At 44.9% G+C, this 15,613-nt stretch overlaps 8 protein-coding genes across 8 annotated transcripts in view; 3 read left to right on the forward strand and 5 right to left on the reverse strand.

Moving 5' to 3' along the window:
• Positions 1 to 86, reverse strand: part of SCY1 (Scy1p) — a gene marked incomplete at both ends in the record, with an annotated part of 3,184 nt that extends 3,098 nt beyond the window's left edge. The window contains one exon of the mRNA XM_020213874.1: positions 12 to 86. Coding sequence (XP_020068044.1) covers positions 12 to 86 — 75 coding nt within the window. The remainder of the gene's footprint in view (positions 1 to 11) is intronic.
• A 619-nt stretch (positions 87 to 705) lies between these two features.
• On the reverse strand, positions 706 to 1,461 carry TRM10 (tRNA (guanine(9)-N(1))-methyltransferase; the record flags this gene model as incomplete). The annotated part of the gene is made up of 1 exon (XM_020212264.1): positions 706 to 1,461. A coding segment is annotated over one exon (756 nt), but the record flags the coding sequence as incomplete, so codon positions are not given.
• Positions 1,462 to 1,750: 289 nt separating this feature from the next.
• CYBJADRAFT_53613 (uncharacterized protein) lies at positions 1,751 to 2,711 on the forward strand. The gene is made up of 2 exons (XM_020217772.1): positions 1,751 to 1,916; positions 2,117 to 2,711. The coding sequence occupies exon 2, from the start codon at positions 2,125 to 2,127 to the stop codon at positions 2,563 to 2,565; it is 441 nt and encodes a 146-aa protein (XP_020068046.1). The 5' UTR covers positions 1,751 to 1,916; positions 2,117 to 2,124; the 3' UTR covers positions 2,566 to 2,711.
• Positions 2,712 to 3,359: 648 nt separating this feature from the next.
• Positions 3,360 to 4,699, forward strand: PFK27 (6-phosphofructo-2-kinase). The gene has a single exon (XM_020215918.1). It carries the CDS (start codon positions 3,439 to 3,441, stop codon positions 4,549 to 4,551), a length of 1,113 nt encoding a protein of 370 aa, XP_020068047.1. The 5' UTR covers positions 3,360 to 3,438; the 3' UTR covers positions 4,552 to 4,699.
• Positions 4,700 to 4,723: 24 nt separating this feature from the next.
• On the reverse strand, positions 4,724 to 7,676 carry CYBJADRAFT_169760 (glycoside hydrolase). Its single transcript, XM_020215919.1, has one exon. It carries the CDS (start codon positions 7,266 to 7,268, stop codon positions 4,764 to 4,766), a length of 2,505 nt encoding a protein of 834 aa, XP_020068048.1. The 5' UTR covers positions 7,269 to 7,676; the 3' UTR covers positions 4,724 to 4,763.
• URK1 (uridine kinase URK1) lies at positions 7,478 to 9,405 on the forward strand (the record flags this gene model as incomplete). Its single annotated transcript, XM_020216955.1, has 2 exons — positions 7,478 to 7,597; positions 8,017 to 9,405. The coding sequence occupies 2 exons, from the start codon at positions 7,478 to 7,480 to the stop codon at positions 9,403 to 9,405; spliced, it is 1,509 nt and encodes a 502-aa protein (XP_020068049.1).
• A 7-nt stretch (positions 9,406 to 9,412) lies between these two features.
• PFS2 (cleavage polyadenylation factor subunit PFS2) lies at positions 9,413 to 10,765 on the reverse strand (the record flags this gene model as incomplete). The annotated part of the gene is made up of 2 exons (XM_020216991.1): positions 9,413 to 9,447; positions 9,523 to 10,765. The coding sequence occupies 2 exons, from the start codon at positions 10,763 to 10,765 to the stop codon at positions 9,413 to 9,415; spliced, it is 1,278 nt and encodes a 425-aa protein (XP_020068050.1).
• Positions 10,766 to 11,059: 294 nt separating this feature from the next.
• On the reverse strand, positions 11,060 to 12,606 carry CYBJADRAFT_169762 (uncharacterized protein). The gene has a single exon (XM_020215920.1). It carries the CDS (start codon positions 12,532 to 12,534, stop codon positions 11,446 to 11,448), a length of 1,089 nt encoding a protein of 362 aa, XP_020068051.1. The 5' UTR covers positions 12,535 to 12,606; the 3' UTR covers positions 11,060 to 11,445.
• Positions 12,607 to 15,613: the final 3,007 nt, after the last annotated feature.

Consider the following 15,613-nt stretch of genomic DNA (forward strand, 5'->3'; position numbering starts at 1 on the left):
ATCTCAGTGACCCTTGCTTCAATATGGTAGAATCTCCTGGACTTCCTCAGCTGCGGCGTGTCTCGTGTGATGGCCTGTTCCGACATTGGACGTTTAGCACCCTATCGCTCCCGGTTTTGGCTGAAGAGGATGCCATGGCCAGCAAGCAGGACAGGAACAAGACCAAAGTACAACCTTCTTATACCAAACAAGCGAGCATAACTACGAATTTCACACATGAACATCCAAATTGCGTATGCAATCCTAAATATAACCATTTCCACCAAGAAATGTAGACGGTGCAGACATTCCTTTCGGAATCAAGCATGAAACCACCAATACATGCCTTGCACCGCAACAAATTAAACCAATGATGAGCTTGTCGCCAGCTAGAACGCAGTGCCCACCTCTGGAACAGCAGGGCAGAGCCAAACACAGCACACCGTCACTCCGCTGATGCTATGGAAACCGTTTGAAGAGTGTCGAAGATATGTCCACGCTCCATCGATACTACGCTTATGCGGTCATATGCACGCTGTCTGTTTCCCGGGTTACACTTTGAGGTCTCGAAAGGGTATAGAACTAAACATTTATTACCTAATCCGGTGGTGATAGTATATGTACACGTCAATCGTGGTCACCGTTCAGCCCATCTGTTGGCTTGTGGTCATGGACTGACTTCTCCAAGGGCCCGTTGACGAAGGAGTCGTGGACGAAGTTCTCAACGAGCTTTCTCTGTGGAAGGACGTCTTCGAATGACTTCTTCCAGTCCCTGTACTCAAACCACTTCAGCATCAGTTCGACAACGTGCGTTGTCGTCAACACACGTCTACCGTTCAGCTTGATGTACTCGTCAATTGGCAGTCTTTTCGTCACTATGCCTAGTTTCTCGGCTTTCTCCTTGCACAGATCCTTATGGCGCCCTTTGTCAACTATGCCTCCGATGACATATGTCATGCCCGGTTCTAAAGTTTCCAGAATCTCATCAGAATCTGCAGAGAGGTACACATAGTGATCGTCGGGAACAAATGCCTCCTCTTCGAACTTCACGTGGTCCCAATGCGGCCAGTTGGAGTTCATAAGACAGTCTTCAAATCTTTTCTTCAACTCCTTGTTAAAGGAGGTGATTCTGATGTCTGCGGTGTTCTTCGAGATACGATTGGCACCGTACAGCCTTGTGATCTGTGTACTTAACGATACTCTTTCGTTGTAGTTCATCAAATCATCAAAATCACAATCTATGATTAGAGAAACCCCACTACTCTTTTGATCCGATGGCACTCTTGGTCTCTTGTGTAAGAGCTCTTCAGGAATTTCTTCACCTTTTGCCTTGAGCTCCTCAATCTTTGCACGACGATTTGCCCTAGCCTTGATCTTCTTTTCACGACGGATCTTTGCAATGTCAACCTTACGTTCCTCCATTAGTTTTCTCTTTTGAAGTCTTTTCCATTGCTTCTTGGACATTCCCTCGGGAATTTCAGGTTTCTGGTGCAATGGCTGTTGATCTTGCTGCTCTTGCTGCTGCTGCTCATTGGTAGTCTCCACCGGCGTCACCGTTTCTTCACTCATCACTGAAAGACCGTGCAACTGCTCCATCCAATTGTTATTCTATTGTCCCGACTCATCGCTGAAATTTTTTTAGTTATAGTTTGTCCCGTTTGTCCAAACATCCAGACACCTCAAGTTCTTGTTGTTCCGGGACAAATGGGACAAATCATAAGCTCGACGCGAAAGAAGGAACAAAGGCATCAGATTTGCCACCCAAATCAACATCAATTGGTCAAGAGAGGTCCTGCAAAGCTGTACATGTATAGGCCATCTTTATTCCCTCTCATTGTACATATTTAACTATACCTAACCAACTAAAAACAGCACTGTATCTACATCTGAAAGACCTTTGTTTAGCATCTGATGCAGGCACCAAAGGAACAGGAACTGTACTCTATAACGGATCGGACCTTTGAGCTGTCGTTGGACGATGACGACGACGTCGACGATGTCGCTGACGATTCCAACACTGCTGTTGATTCAAAGGCAACAGGGTTAGGCTCCATACTGGACGAAGGATTGGGGTCCAACTCGGATCATCCAAAGGATGACATGCCACTGGAACATGAGCTAATAACATCGAGCCTAGACATTTTGATGAGAATGAGTGGGAACTCAATGCCGTTGAACAGTGTAACTAGCCACAGCGACTTGTACAGCAGTCTAAAAATGGTCCATAAGCTTTGCGAATCAAGCGAGTGTAAGCTGAAGTTCCTTTCTAAGAACTACAGCTTCCTCGAAGGGCTGTACGACAGCTCTCGAAAGGAGCTGGAGTGGATGAAACTACAGCTACGAAGAAGCGAGGCCCACGTAACAAGGCTTGAACAGGAGCTGGAGACAGCGTTGAGCGATGTGGATAAGCACGCAATTGCTAAACACCTCCCGAAAGGCATTGCTGAGGGCCCATCGGAAGCCGGCTGTGACAACCCGCAGTCGACCCAATTCAAACTGGCAACGGCCCTGCAAACCATCGAAAGGCAAAACGCTGAGCTCAGGAGCTACAAGAGGTTCATCAAGGATATGATGGACACCTCTTAGACTTGGAATTGGTCACGCTCTCCGCCCATTGTCCCCGTTGTCAGCGTATGGTGATGGCACGCTAAACCATGCATACAGCAACTCCGGTAATTCTCCTTCTCTCCCACTCTGGTGCGTCTGTTGCTGCCACTACTGTGAATGGGCATTTACGGCATGATTATATAAGCGATAGATAAACACCAAGCAGCAGTTCTAGATCAGTTCCATCGTTTCAAAGGGTCCAGGCCTTTTGCGCTAAATTTAACCCACACTGGATCGAAGTTATAATGGGAGATAAAGACGAAATGGCTCATGAACGTTAATCAATTGGCTCATGAACGTGGTTGGTCCGTTGATTCCCTCATCAGGCCTGCGAGCAGTGGCACCGGCAACGCTCGCAATGTGGACGCCATGAAGGAAGAGGACGGAGCATGGAGACAATCGGAGCCAAAGGGCTCTACTATCCGGATAAATTCACACCACTTTCGGAAAAACTTTTCCTTTGATTCTGTCACTTTTCTTTTTTTTTAGCCATTTTTTACAGTTTTTTCTTTATTTAAGCTTTTGCCTCTGCCTCACAGCTTTTCTTTTTCTCCGAAGCGGTTGGAATAGGCTATTTCATTTCACACACACCGACACGAATTCCAATTTCTTCATTTCTTCTTCTTCTTTCTTTGTTTTAATACAATTTGCCATAGCTTGTTTTTGAATTACATTCACGAACTGACCGCTTGAGAGCGAATTTCATACAGTTATTTCAAGCCCTGGGACGCTGAGACACTGAGAGCACTGGTACAGACCACCATCCTCATCCACTTGGCTATAAATATCTAGTTGTACCCACGTTTTCCTTCACCAGACGCTGGATCCCTTGTCCCTGTCACGCACACAACCATGGATCCACTTATGAACAAACTCCAGAGAAAGCTGACGAACGATTCCACCCTCAGCATGGGCACAGAGCCGTTGTTCTCAAGACAGGGCTCTTCCACCTCGGTATCTACCAACACAACGATGCCTTCGCCCCGTGTACTGCCACAGTCGCTGTCATTCACAAAGATCAACGACTCGTCGCCAGTTCCACCGTTGCAGAGCAACGGATCCACGCTAAGTTTGGATTCTCTGCATCTGGCACTTTCAGGCATCAAGGGGGCAAACTCGCCTAAGGTTCTCTTGAACCAGCCAAAATCTACAAACAGACTAACAACTACACCAACGAATGAGCCATCGCTGGACTCGAAATGGTGCATTGTTCTCGTTGGACTGCCTGCAACTGGTAAATCGTCCATTTGTAAGAACTTGATCAAGTTCTCAACAAGACGGTTCCATGAGGACTATCACATCCAAAACTTCAAGATTGATTCCTTCAACGCTGGCCACTTCCGTCGTAAACTCTCAAACTTCAAAGACCAGACTTCGGACTATTTCAGCGTCAATAACAGCGAAGCCAAGTTACAACGTGAAAGATTTGCGCAAATTGCCCTGGACCATCTGCTGAACTCGTTACTGGGTGAACAGATCAACGTTGGTATATTTGATGCTACCAACTCAACAAGGGCTCGTCGTAACTACATCTTCAACGCAATTGCCGAGAAGGAGGCCAAGACTGGCATCAAGATCAACACTGTGATACTACACGTGAAATGCACAGATGACAAGTTGTGGAGATATAACGTGGAAGGGAAGACAGTTGGTCCAGATTACACTCAAATGGCTCATGACGATGCCATTAACGATTTTATACACAGAGCTGAATGCTACAAACAGGCATTTGAGGATATTACACAGGAGGAGCTACAATCTCATGAAGGTTGTATCTACGTTGAAGTTGACAATGCCGGCAAGCAGTGCAACGTTATCAACACTGGATTAAAAGATGTGGAGCACGATTTGATCTTCGCAGAGATGGAGTCGTTCTTCACTTCATACTATAATGATTATGGAAGGGAATATGAAACAAATGCTAGAGAGTTTTGGTGCCATCCACACCCTGAAACAGTGAAATAACTCACCAATATTGAGGGTTTCTTTTCAACAGTTATATTATACGCTTTTATACATACAAACAAGCAGGGGGATGTTATCGAGGCTAACGTTAACAGGGTTCTTATTCTATTCTTTTTGGGCAGGTTTTTTCTTTACATTTGGTTTCTTTATACAGTTTTATACAATATGAATTCACTTTATTTGTATCTGATTTATACGTTTACCTAGACTTTTTAGAGACATTTTGGTATTGAAATGTTCTCTTTAATCTTTCTATCGGAGGTGAATAACCCCCATTCGGTTTCCCATTTAGCATTGGGTCTATGGTAGACTTGCTTCCAAGGCTCATCAAAGGCTTCAAAGAAATACCATGGCCTTTTCCCATCTTTTGCACTGCATATAAAGCTGTCCAAGAATTGTTGCATCTCTTTAAGTCCTGCTTTGGCAGCACGATATTGTCCTCCACCATAGGGCCATCCAACTTCGGAAAGAATGACTTGAGGTGTATGCGATCTTGTAGTTATAAGTCGTCTATACGGATCCACTTGAGTAGTTAGATAGTTATGGGTCCAATTCCCAGCCTCCACAGCGTTTACACCATTCAAAAATGGATCAACGTTGACCCCATAAAAGTCACAGTGTTTCATAACGTCTGTGCTAACTCGAGAACCTAATTCAGATGTACCGACGGGTAAGTCCCATTTCAATTCTTTGCGAATAAAGCTTTTAACTTCGTCAATGTACCCAATGAGCTTATCCTGTGTTTCATCTTCTCTGAACAAAACTTCATTGCCGATATAAACAGATTCAAAGAGTTCCCTTGGATATTTCTGTAACACGGATTTCAGCTCTTGGATCTGTTCATTGTTTGCGGCTTCATTGGCTCCAATCCATACTCCCATGGATAAAGATACGTTCAAGTGTAACAGTTGAATGGCATTCAAGATATGTCTAGTTTGGTTGCATTGTGTACCATAAGTCCGTATCCTTGAGGTAACCTGTGACAAGAGAGCAACATCAAGAATAACATCTTTTGCAGTAACACCGCACTGAGGTGAAATGACATTTTTTGGTGCATAATCAATGCCATAGAAAACGTTTGTTAGATTGTCATTGGTCATCAACTGTCTTAGCTCTCTACTTCTTTGATAATTATGTGGGATATTCTCAAATTTTGAGATTCCAGCAATGGTTGGAGTTAATGGTTGAGGTCTCATTAGCTTCCGGGGTCTGTGTTCTCCCTTGCCACCAGTTCTGACACCATCTGTGGAGTTGTTTCCCAAAATGAACGGGCTTAACAATTCCTCTCTATGATGTGGGGAAATGTTTGATAAATACTTTGTCACAATAGAATCCGAGCCCCTCATCAAGATTATGATCAATGGAATGCAAATACACATTACAATCATCAATAGCATAAATAGGCACCACATGATGATATTGTTCCTCTTAACCATGTGGTTCTTCTCCTTGGTTTTGCCAACTCCACTGTTCAATCCTTCTAAGTTCTCCTTCAAAAACTTTGAAGTTTCACCATCAGCTGTACGTAGATTCAACTTGGAATCCTGTGCTCTGTAGAGAGATTTGAAGGGTAATGCACTTTTAACAATTTCCATGAATTTTGAAGGAGAATTCGGTTTTGCCATTGCTTTATGACTTTGAATTTGATCTTTCAAACAATTCAATTCACTTTCATTTGTAGCCACGTTGAATTTATCACTTGAGGCATATCCAAGTTCAGATATCTGATCCAAATCTTCAGGGTCATCAAAAAGCACACTGTTGATTGGAAGTTGTTGAGTTTGTTCCCCCAAAACTTCAGGTTTCCTCTTTACAGAGTTTCTTGAAAACAATAACGGTTTACCATGCTCACCAGACTGAACTTGTCCCGTGGAGTAATCAGCTTTTGTAGATTTTGATCTTGAAAGAGCCCTCTTGATCAAAGCTATATCATTGTGTGTCCTATGGATAGCCCCACATCTTAACAAGGAGTCTTGTAATATCAGACGGTCCGACTCTTCTGGAGATGCAATGATCTGAGGTTTAAAAGAGGCCGCAACGTCGGAGGTTTCACTCAAATCGTTTAAATGTCTCAATGAATTCATACGATTAACTGAATGCGTCTCAGCGTCATTATTAGCACTTTCACTGCGTAAAAGATGAGAGGGTAGAGGATCAATTGGCGAGAGCAAATTGGGCTCAGATAACGTATTGTTGTAAGCGTCTTCAACTTCGTCATAGTTACTGGAAGGTGATCTTACTTCATCGATACGCCGGTACACAGTTTCATGAGTTGGTGGAGAAACTTCATCGACGATTTGTTGACTGCTTCCCAAGAAGGATTCTCTTACCAAGCCATCAAGAGTGTTTATAGGTGCAGATGATACCACATGGTTCATCTGATCCAAAGGCGCGTCCTCGTGATGGCCATGTTCCGGTAAGGGTTCAGATTGTGCGCCTTGTTGTGCTTGAACGTAGTACAGCACTGTATCCAATATCTCCTCGTTTGGACCACCAACGCTGATGCCCAATTGGTCATCCAGAGGACGCACATCGCTTGGAGAACGAACAGTGGTAGAGTCAGAGCTACGCAACAACGTAGCCTGCTCCAGAGCAGCACTGACCGCGGTTGGGTTTGCAGTCGACATTCTCGATATCACGCTTAGATGGTCATCAGCGCCTTCCTCTTTGAAGGCCCCAGTCTCAGGAGACCTTCCATTCAGCACAGGCACAACCATTGGTCAGTGTAATATAGTGGGAGCTGTTGTGTATCAACGAGCTATTCCTCCGTGTTGATACGACGTTGCAATTGTGTATCTTTGAATTATACTGGACTTCAGCCAGTAGATTACACAAATTCGAGAGATACACAAAAGCAGACGCCATATGACACCGTTACCAGAGCCACGTTGTCATGGCATCGAGCAGCACACCCATTGGAAGGAACATGGCCACAACACACGGGCCACTAAGCTCTGGAGATGATGAAGTGACAACACCACGCTCAAGAGCACCAGCAACAAACCGGGAGCCCACCTCACAGGACATCACAACCAAAGAGGGCACAGTCAGTCACAGCTTCAGCAAAAGACACATTGAATCTTCAACGACGGCATTCCACAGCATTCCACAGCATTCCACAGCGGATCATCGCAGCGAAGTAAACGGAAAAGTGTATCACATCTCCAAAATGTAAACAAACGGTGTAAACAGTGTAAACAATGTAAACAGTGCCCCTACCAACGAGCCCTTTTTTATCCCGCCTATGTCCGACGGCGTTTAGCAGAGGCCCGTTTTATAAGCACTTTTACTTCTTCGAGGGTCTCTGCACTTGCACTGAATGGCTGTCTGAGCATCACAGCGCCAATGGCCAATCAGAGTAGCTCACCGCCACTGAGAAGCCGTAGAGGCTCGAAGAGGATCGCACCATCCGAGCAGGGCTCGTTTTTCCCGAGATCGTCGTCGTCGTCGTTGCTGGCATCGCAGTCATCGGACGTTATTCAAGCCGATGGCGATGTTGATGTCAACTACACGCCCCCATGGACAGAGCCCTATGTGATTGGTATTGCCGGTCCGTCAGGCTCTGGCAAGACCTCAGTTGCTTCGAGAATCATCCACGAGATCAACACGCCCTGGACAGTGCTGCTGTCGCTGGACAACTTCTACAGACCTTTGACCCCCAAGCAGCTGGAGATGGCATTCGACAATGAATACGACTTCGACAACCCCAACGCAGTCGACCTGGACTGCTGCTACGAATGCGTCAAATCGTTGAAGGGTGGCCATAAGACCCAGATACCGATATACTCCTTCGCCAAGCACGATAGGGAGAAGGACAGATGCATCACCATCTACGGGGCCAACGTCATCATCATTGAGGGAATCTATGCTCTGGCACACGAAAAGCTTCGTGATCTGATGCATCTCAAGATCTATGTGGATACAGACTTGGATGTGTGTCTGGCAAGAAGGCTGAACCGTGATATTGCTCAGAGAGGCCGTGATCTACAAGGTGCCATTCAACAATGGACGAAATTTGTGAAGCCAAACGCTGAAAGGTACGTCAAACCTACCATGAGCCACGCAGACCTTATCGTGCCCAGAGGCTCAGATAACGTGATTGCCATTGACATGCTTATCAGGCACATCAAGAAGCACCTGGCGTTGAAGTCAGAGGCTCATCTACAAAAGATTGAGAAACTCACAGGCAAGTTATCATTCACAAAGGAAAACTATCCAAATCTACAAATCTTAGAGAACACTCATCAAATGAGAGGAATATACACAATATTGCTGGACAGGGAAACCTCTATGGATGATTTCATCTTCTATTTCGATAGAGTTGCCATGACGTTGATCAACAAGGCATTGGAGTCTTGCACAGAGTATAGAGAAGTGGTTGTGGAGACCCCATTGACGGCAATGAAATCTGTCATTCCAAGCTCGAAGTTTGTTGCAGTGAACATCGTCCGTTCAGGCGACTGTTTTATGCATTCTTTGAGAAAGACCTTGCCAGAGGTTGCCATTGGCAAGCTCTTGATCCAATCAGATGCCACCACAGGCGAGCCACAGCTCCACACCGAGGCTTTACCTCAGAGCATTGATGATTCAAACGCCAAAGTTCTGTTGTTTGATGCCCAGATAATATCAGGAGCTGGAATCATAATGGCGATTCAAGTGCTTGCGGATCATGGTGTAAAACCCCAGAACATTGTCGTCATCACCTATCTCGGCTCTGAGGTTGGGCTGAGTAGAATCATGAGAGCGTTCAAAGACGTTACAGTCGTTGTTGGCATGGTTGGCTACAGAGATAACATTTCAAAGGAACCATGGTTTAGAAAGAGGTTTATTGATTCCAAGTACTTCGGTACATAAGTGCGTCTTAATATTGCAACCCAGGAATGTTGTCAGCACCGCCTCTATTGTAGTTATCCAAACCAGGAAGGTAGTTGTCGTATCTCTTGTCATCGTGCATTGTTCCACCAAAGTTACCAGGCCCTATGTTTTCATTCTTTGGAACAACAGCGTTGATGGAGTTATTGATTGCAAAGTACCAAGCACCTTTCTTATCGTCTGTGTATGGAGGATCATTAAAAGCATTCGGATCGTTGGGACGACCACGCGACCAGAATCTTGCTGAACGATCACCACCAGCAGAGGATAGGATATGGCCCATTGGATGGTAATCCAGGGTGTATATGGCCTTTTCGTGAGCGTATGGAATGGTGTGGTACGGCTTAACAGTTTCCAAGGACTCAGGAACAACATCGTTCAACATGAAATGGCTCAGAGAGCCATCATAGCCACCAACGGAGAGCATGGAGCTGTGCATTGGATTCCAGCAGAGCGAGGATATGTCAACTTCGGATCTATAGATATACAGGTCCTTCATACTTCTCAGATCAAAGATTCTCATTGATTTATCACGAGAAATGGACGCCAGCAGGTTCGAGCCTGTCTGAGGCTGGAACCTTGTCTTCGTTATTGTATGTTTAAATCCATGTAATGTTGATACTGCGGTGCCTGATCTTGGGTCCCATAGCTTTATCAAGTTATCCTTAGAGCCACTAACCACGAGACCTAGACTTGGATGCCAATCTGCAGACTTAACGTCCCAGTTGTGTCCCTTCAGCACAGACTCCTCCTTCCCGTTACTGAAGTTCCAGATCTTCAACGAGGAGTCGTCACTGGCAGTCACAAACTTCGAGTCGTTAGGTGCGAATGCAACGTCTCTGATGGCGTCATCATGGGCATGTATGATGTTCACGTTGTTGAAGTTTGTCTGCCAAAACTTCAAAGTACCCTCCTGATCACCACTCAGGAGCCAATCATCGTTATGGCTATAGTTCAACGACAGGATCGCAGTGTCGTGTGCCTGCATAATGGTCTCGAAGTTGAAAGACATCCCATTCCACAACGTGAACTCGCCAGAGTGCGATGCCACCAGCAGTCTGCGCCCTTCTGGCGTGAATTTTATCGCATGGATAGCGTGCTTGGCCTTGTTGGAGCTCAGGTGGACGAACTTAGACTGCGAGTCCACAATTGGCTTGTCTCTGTAGGCCTGTGGTGGCAGCATATCAATCGTGTACGAGGCCTCGGGACGTATATACCCCAGTGACTTGGGTACCTTATGGCCCATCTTCCTCATCGTCACCCACCGCCCCATCGACGCTCCATGGTCGATCACACGACGATACGCCGTCTTCTTCTGCTGGGGATGTGCCTGGTTATCCATTGCTCTCTGTCGTTGACGCCGGCACCTGGTGATAATAACAACGTTGTAGTCATTAGAGAAGGCTCACAAGTTTTGATGAGGGTATGTGTGTGGTGTTCGGGTGTTCACCTTATGGCGCAGATCGCGCTAGGCCAGCGAAGACGGCCACTTTGCCAAACATTCTTTTTCGCCCCATAGTTAAGAATTGCGAAAAAGGAAATCTTGCCCTTTTTGGAGGGATTATGTGGTCGAGTTGGTGGAGAACTAGCAGACTAACCGGGCCAGGGTCTGAAAATTGGGAGATTGACCTGGCAAAGACTTGAGAACTGGCACTTTCTCGGGCCTGGACTTGAAAACTGGCAGATTCAAGGTCAGAAGGGCGAAAATCCATGGACTCGCCATCGGATGTGGGACTTTTCAGACCTTTTGATAGGTTTTCTTCAGGGCTCACAACCATAAAGGGCGTGATGTTCGCTTTAAGCGTAGGCGGTGGTTACGTCAAAGTCTCCGTTAATTTCCATTAAAGGCAAGTCACCAGTGTAAATACATAGGAAACACTTCGAAGAATAGCCCCGGGACTCGTGATTATGCTTGGAAAGCCATTCCTGGGTGATAACTACGTGATGTTGAGATGTTTGGCCAGTGATAAGCACAATGGACTTGTAAACCGTATAAACTGCGGGAAGCAATATCTCAGCTAGTCATAATTCATTGTGGGCCATGAACTCACACTGGTTGAAGTTAGACATCTGGATTTGAATGGAGCCACTCTTTGGATTCATTGGTTCACTCTCGCCACGAAACAGTAGCTCAGCCTTCCCCACAATGACATTGCTCAAACTGATCAGTGCTGAATTTTTAGAAGGATCAAATAAACAATCCTTCGACGCAGGAGAATCAGAGAACCATGATGATCTTGGATCGTCTTCATCAATATAGTCCAGCAACAAAGGACACAGAGTCATCTTAGCCTTAGCACTGATCTTCAATCCGATCGCTGAAGGGCTTTCTTCACCAGCCTCTTCTTCTGTGCCGTTATCGGATACAACAAGACTCGAAGGCATGGCATGAATTCGTTCAATATCCAAGTCTGAGACAAACGCAAGGGCGCTAGTAATATGTCTTCTCCGCATTGTTTTGATCAATGAGGCTCTTGACAGTGCTTTATTGTGCCATTTCATGTCGAAGAACTGGAGAATAAAGGCCAGTTTATAGCGAGAATGTTCCTCGTCTCCCTCGAAGGACCGAATGACACAGGCAGACTTCTCGAACACACTGTCATAGCCTGATTTGCGCCACAGAAGATCATACAATGATACACTTAACTCCTTACCAGGTTTTGGTAAACCAGAACTCCAAATACCATACACCTTCTCGATATTCTGGTCTCCCATGATCCTCTCAAGCACAGAAAGCGTTGCTGGCACTATCGACTCACTAGGTGAAGAACAGGACTTCACAAGCTGGCGTGGGAATCTCCTTTTCAAATAAGCAACGATATCCTCGCTGATATGAGCAAACGTAAGCTTCTTTGTATCTATGATTTCCTTATTAGCCTCTGGACCAATTAAAAATGGCATCTCAAGGGTAAAGACATTCGTTTCACACTTTGAGGATTCTGTAACGCAACAGCACGAGGAGTTCAAGCGCATATCAGGATCCTTCGTAGCCTGATGAACAAGAGATCTGAGCTTTATTTCAAGGGTTTTGCGGACTTTTGAATCACCAGTAATTGCTTCCCACTTCTGACAGATCTCCTTCATGGAGGTTGGATTCCTGCTAAGGTACATCTTGTAATCCCTCATCGCATATAGACAAAGACTCATAGCTTCATCAGCTGATACAACATCGACTTGTCTGTCCGTTCCATTTAGTAGTCGATCGTAGAGCTTGGTAGATTGCATCACTGTTTCAGGCCTTTCAAGTGACTTTGGAATGATGCATTCCAAGAGTAATCTTGCCTTTTTGCTCAAAAAGTCTTGTTCGATCTTATTCCATTCATCTTCCACATGTTTTAGATCTGATGCAGAACCGCTAACGGAGTTCCTTATCGCATGGTGATCTGCCCGTAGGCTTGTAGTGATCAATTTCAGCTGCTGTTCAACAGTCTTTGAATTCTCCATGACCTCGATGTTGAATGATGGCCGGCCAAAAGCTTCACGTGTAACATCGAACTGCACAATTGGTCTAGCCAATGTAAGTATGTTGCGACCAGCTATATTTCTTTTGACATCTGTAGAAGGTTTTGATAGTAGAGAAGTCTGCAAACAGTTCGCTTCTGCAACAACCAACGACAAGCAGTTACTCACTGACCTAGATATCATACTTCGCCCAGCGCTTGTGATTATCCTATAACTCGAGTGGTTTGTGGATTTGATAGTTCCCATGGATCTTTCCAGGCCATAACATGAGAAAAGATTCGAATGCCCATATTCTTTAACTAAGGTCATCACATGAATGAGAATATGAAAGTAGATAGAACCCATGCGAACCATCAATTTAACCTCCGGTATCTCTTCAAGAGATGGCTCACTTGTGGTTAAGATATCTGCAACAGCTTCCCTTCTATCGTTCTGAGCTTGCAACAGCCACGTCTGGATCTTGCTCTTGCTCTCAGGCCTCTCATAGAACAGGTACCTGTGAAGTGAACAGAATTCTTTGATCGTCGATTCCAATATTGGAATCTCTGACTTCGTGATGTTGTGTCCCAGCAGGAACTTTGACATCTTTGTAAAGAGTTGGAAAAACCTTAAGAAATGTGGATCCAGATGACGTGAATAATAATCAGATGATAGTAATGCAGGAACCACAGATATCAATTGACGTACCTGACCTGCTTTGAGATAGACGTCAAAAGTATCAACTGAGGTTGGTGGCTCCCCAAACTCTGATGGACGTATATCCGATGTAGCTAATAAACTCCCTAATGCCGTCATCAGATTTGCTAGGATGTGAGTAGGCAAAGCATACTTCCGGCCTAGTAGAAACGTGTCTTTGGAATCTGAAAGAAGTCCAAGCATCTTTGGAAATAGATGTTCACACAGACAACTCATCACGTCAAACCCGATAATGCTGGTTTGTCCCATAGATAAGTCAAAATCAAAGACGGGCGAGCAGCTGCCAACATCAAGACAGGCACCCCCTAAGAGTTCCTCTGGTCTTTTTTGCAGAGGCCTCATATGAGTGGAACCACTACAGCAATTGTTGACTCCATGGTGATCTGGATTACAGTGCTGCGCTGGAATTTTGACCCATTGAAACAAGCTCTTCAGCATTGCCCGAAATTCGGCATCTTTCTGATGAAACTCATGATCACCTCCTGTCAAAGATGCGGTCGTAGAGAAAGAAAGCCTTGCTTTCTTCCTCACTGGACCTTCATTATCAAATTCATCGACGTAGCCTTCTAAACCATTAAATTCATTCCGCAATTGCTCAGCAGAAGAAACAGCAAAACCATCTTCATTACGGGAGAGCCATCCATTGTACTCAGTCGTTACAGGATGCTCATCTAAATGCAGCTCACTGGGGTCTTGAACTGCTTCCTTGACCTCGTTACACAATAAGCATGGCGTATCTCCACCAGCTCCACGAAGTGCAACAGATTTCGACAATCTGGGAAGATCACCAAAGAAATTAACAACAGTGGTGAACACGGTCAGTACAGGACTGTCCCCAGAGGTAGACTTGTGATTCTTCACAAGCATCCCCTTTCTCTGAATTTCAACAAATTCATCTGTCACGCAACTCAATAAGAATTTGGTGCTTCTTATTTCAGCATCAAGCATGGAAGGTGCCATATCGTTATCTTTGCCATCTGATTCACTGCCCACAGAATCAACACCTGTTTTCTTACGAGGAGCAGAGATGAAGCTTGTCAACTGGAAATCAGTGTCACTGTCGAAATCAACAAGTCTCATAACCAATGGCCAAAGCTCTCCGGGCTCTTTGAGTTGAGCCACAGACTTGGTGAACATCACGACACCATCACAGCCTAAAGTAACGGCCAACTGTATTTCACTCTCATCAAAGTATTTGGTGTTTGAGATCTGAGGTTCTCGTTCATTTGAGAGCTGAGTTCGTTTATTGAACTGTTTCATCCTCTTGACATACTCTCCGTTGTAGAATGTTTGTGGAGCATCTTCATCGGTACTTTGGCAATGATGTTTGGAGCAATTCTGTAATATAACATTGGAAGTTGATGGATCTTCAAAGAGACAGGCAATATGAAGTCGCGGTGATATAATGAAAGCCAGTTGCTGAGTTTTACTTGCAAAACATCCTGGTTGGAGTTTCTTGTTTACCGTTTGGCAAACAGGACAGACCCAATTAGTTGGTTCGTCCTCCTCAGTAAAGTCCGTAAGGCCAGAATCAACTGTGCAGAGATTGGTGCAGAATGGAAAGACTCGTACCAGCCCCAGTTTAATTAGAATTCTGATCATATTGTTTGCAAAAGTTTCAATGAAACGACTCTTTTCCATAAATATTTTCAATGCTGCTTTACCTTGTGTTACAGCCTTTGCGTTTTCAATGTCGTATTTTGATGCAACAGTGGTCTTATTCTTATCTTGATTGTCCTCTTCGTCATCCGACAAACCTGTAGTTGAAGAAAGTGAGCCCACAACTTCCCTGGCAGTTTTCATGAATCTTACAGTTGTAAATTCTCTTAACATTTCTGCTGCCTTCAAAGGGTTCTCTCCTGCGATTATATTTGCTTGGTTATTAGCATCTGTTTGAGTCAATGAGCTTATTCCGTATTTGATGAAGATATGGAACAATTCCAGTGTAATATACTCAAAGTTATCTATTCTCTTCTTCAATTTTCTTTTCAGTACTTGCAAGAACACAAAAGCTGCGTTTTCGAATGTGACC

The sequence above is a fragment of the Cyberlindnera jadinii genome (genome assembly GCF_001661405.1).
Source record: "Cyberlindnera jadinii NRRL Y-1542 unplaced genomic scaffold CYBJAscaffold_22, whole genome shotgun sequence".
In the NCBI taxonomy this organism is placed as follows: domain Eukaryota; kingdom Fungi; phylum Ascomycota; class Saccharomycetes; order Phaffomycetales; family Wickerhamomycetaceae; genus Williopsis; species Williopsis jadinii.

Coding starts and splice junctions, on each gene's coding strand:
- CYBJADRAFT_53613 (XM_020217772.1), top strand. CDS start 2,125: ATGAGAATGAGTGGGAACTCAATGCCGTTGAACAGTGTAACTAGCCAC.
- PFK27 (XM_020215918.1), top strand. CDS start 3,439: ATGGATCCACTTATGAACAAACTCCAGAGAAAGCTGACGAACGATTCC.
- CYBJADRAFT_169760 (XM_020215919.1), bottom strand. CDS start 7,268: ATGGTTGTGCCTGTGCTGAATGGAAGGTCTCCTGAGACTGGGGCCTTC.
- CYBJADRAFT_169762 (XM_020215920.1), bottom strand. CDS start 12,534: ATGTACCTTAGCAGGAATCCAACCTCCATGAAGGAGATCTGTCAGAAG.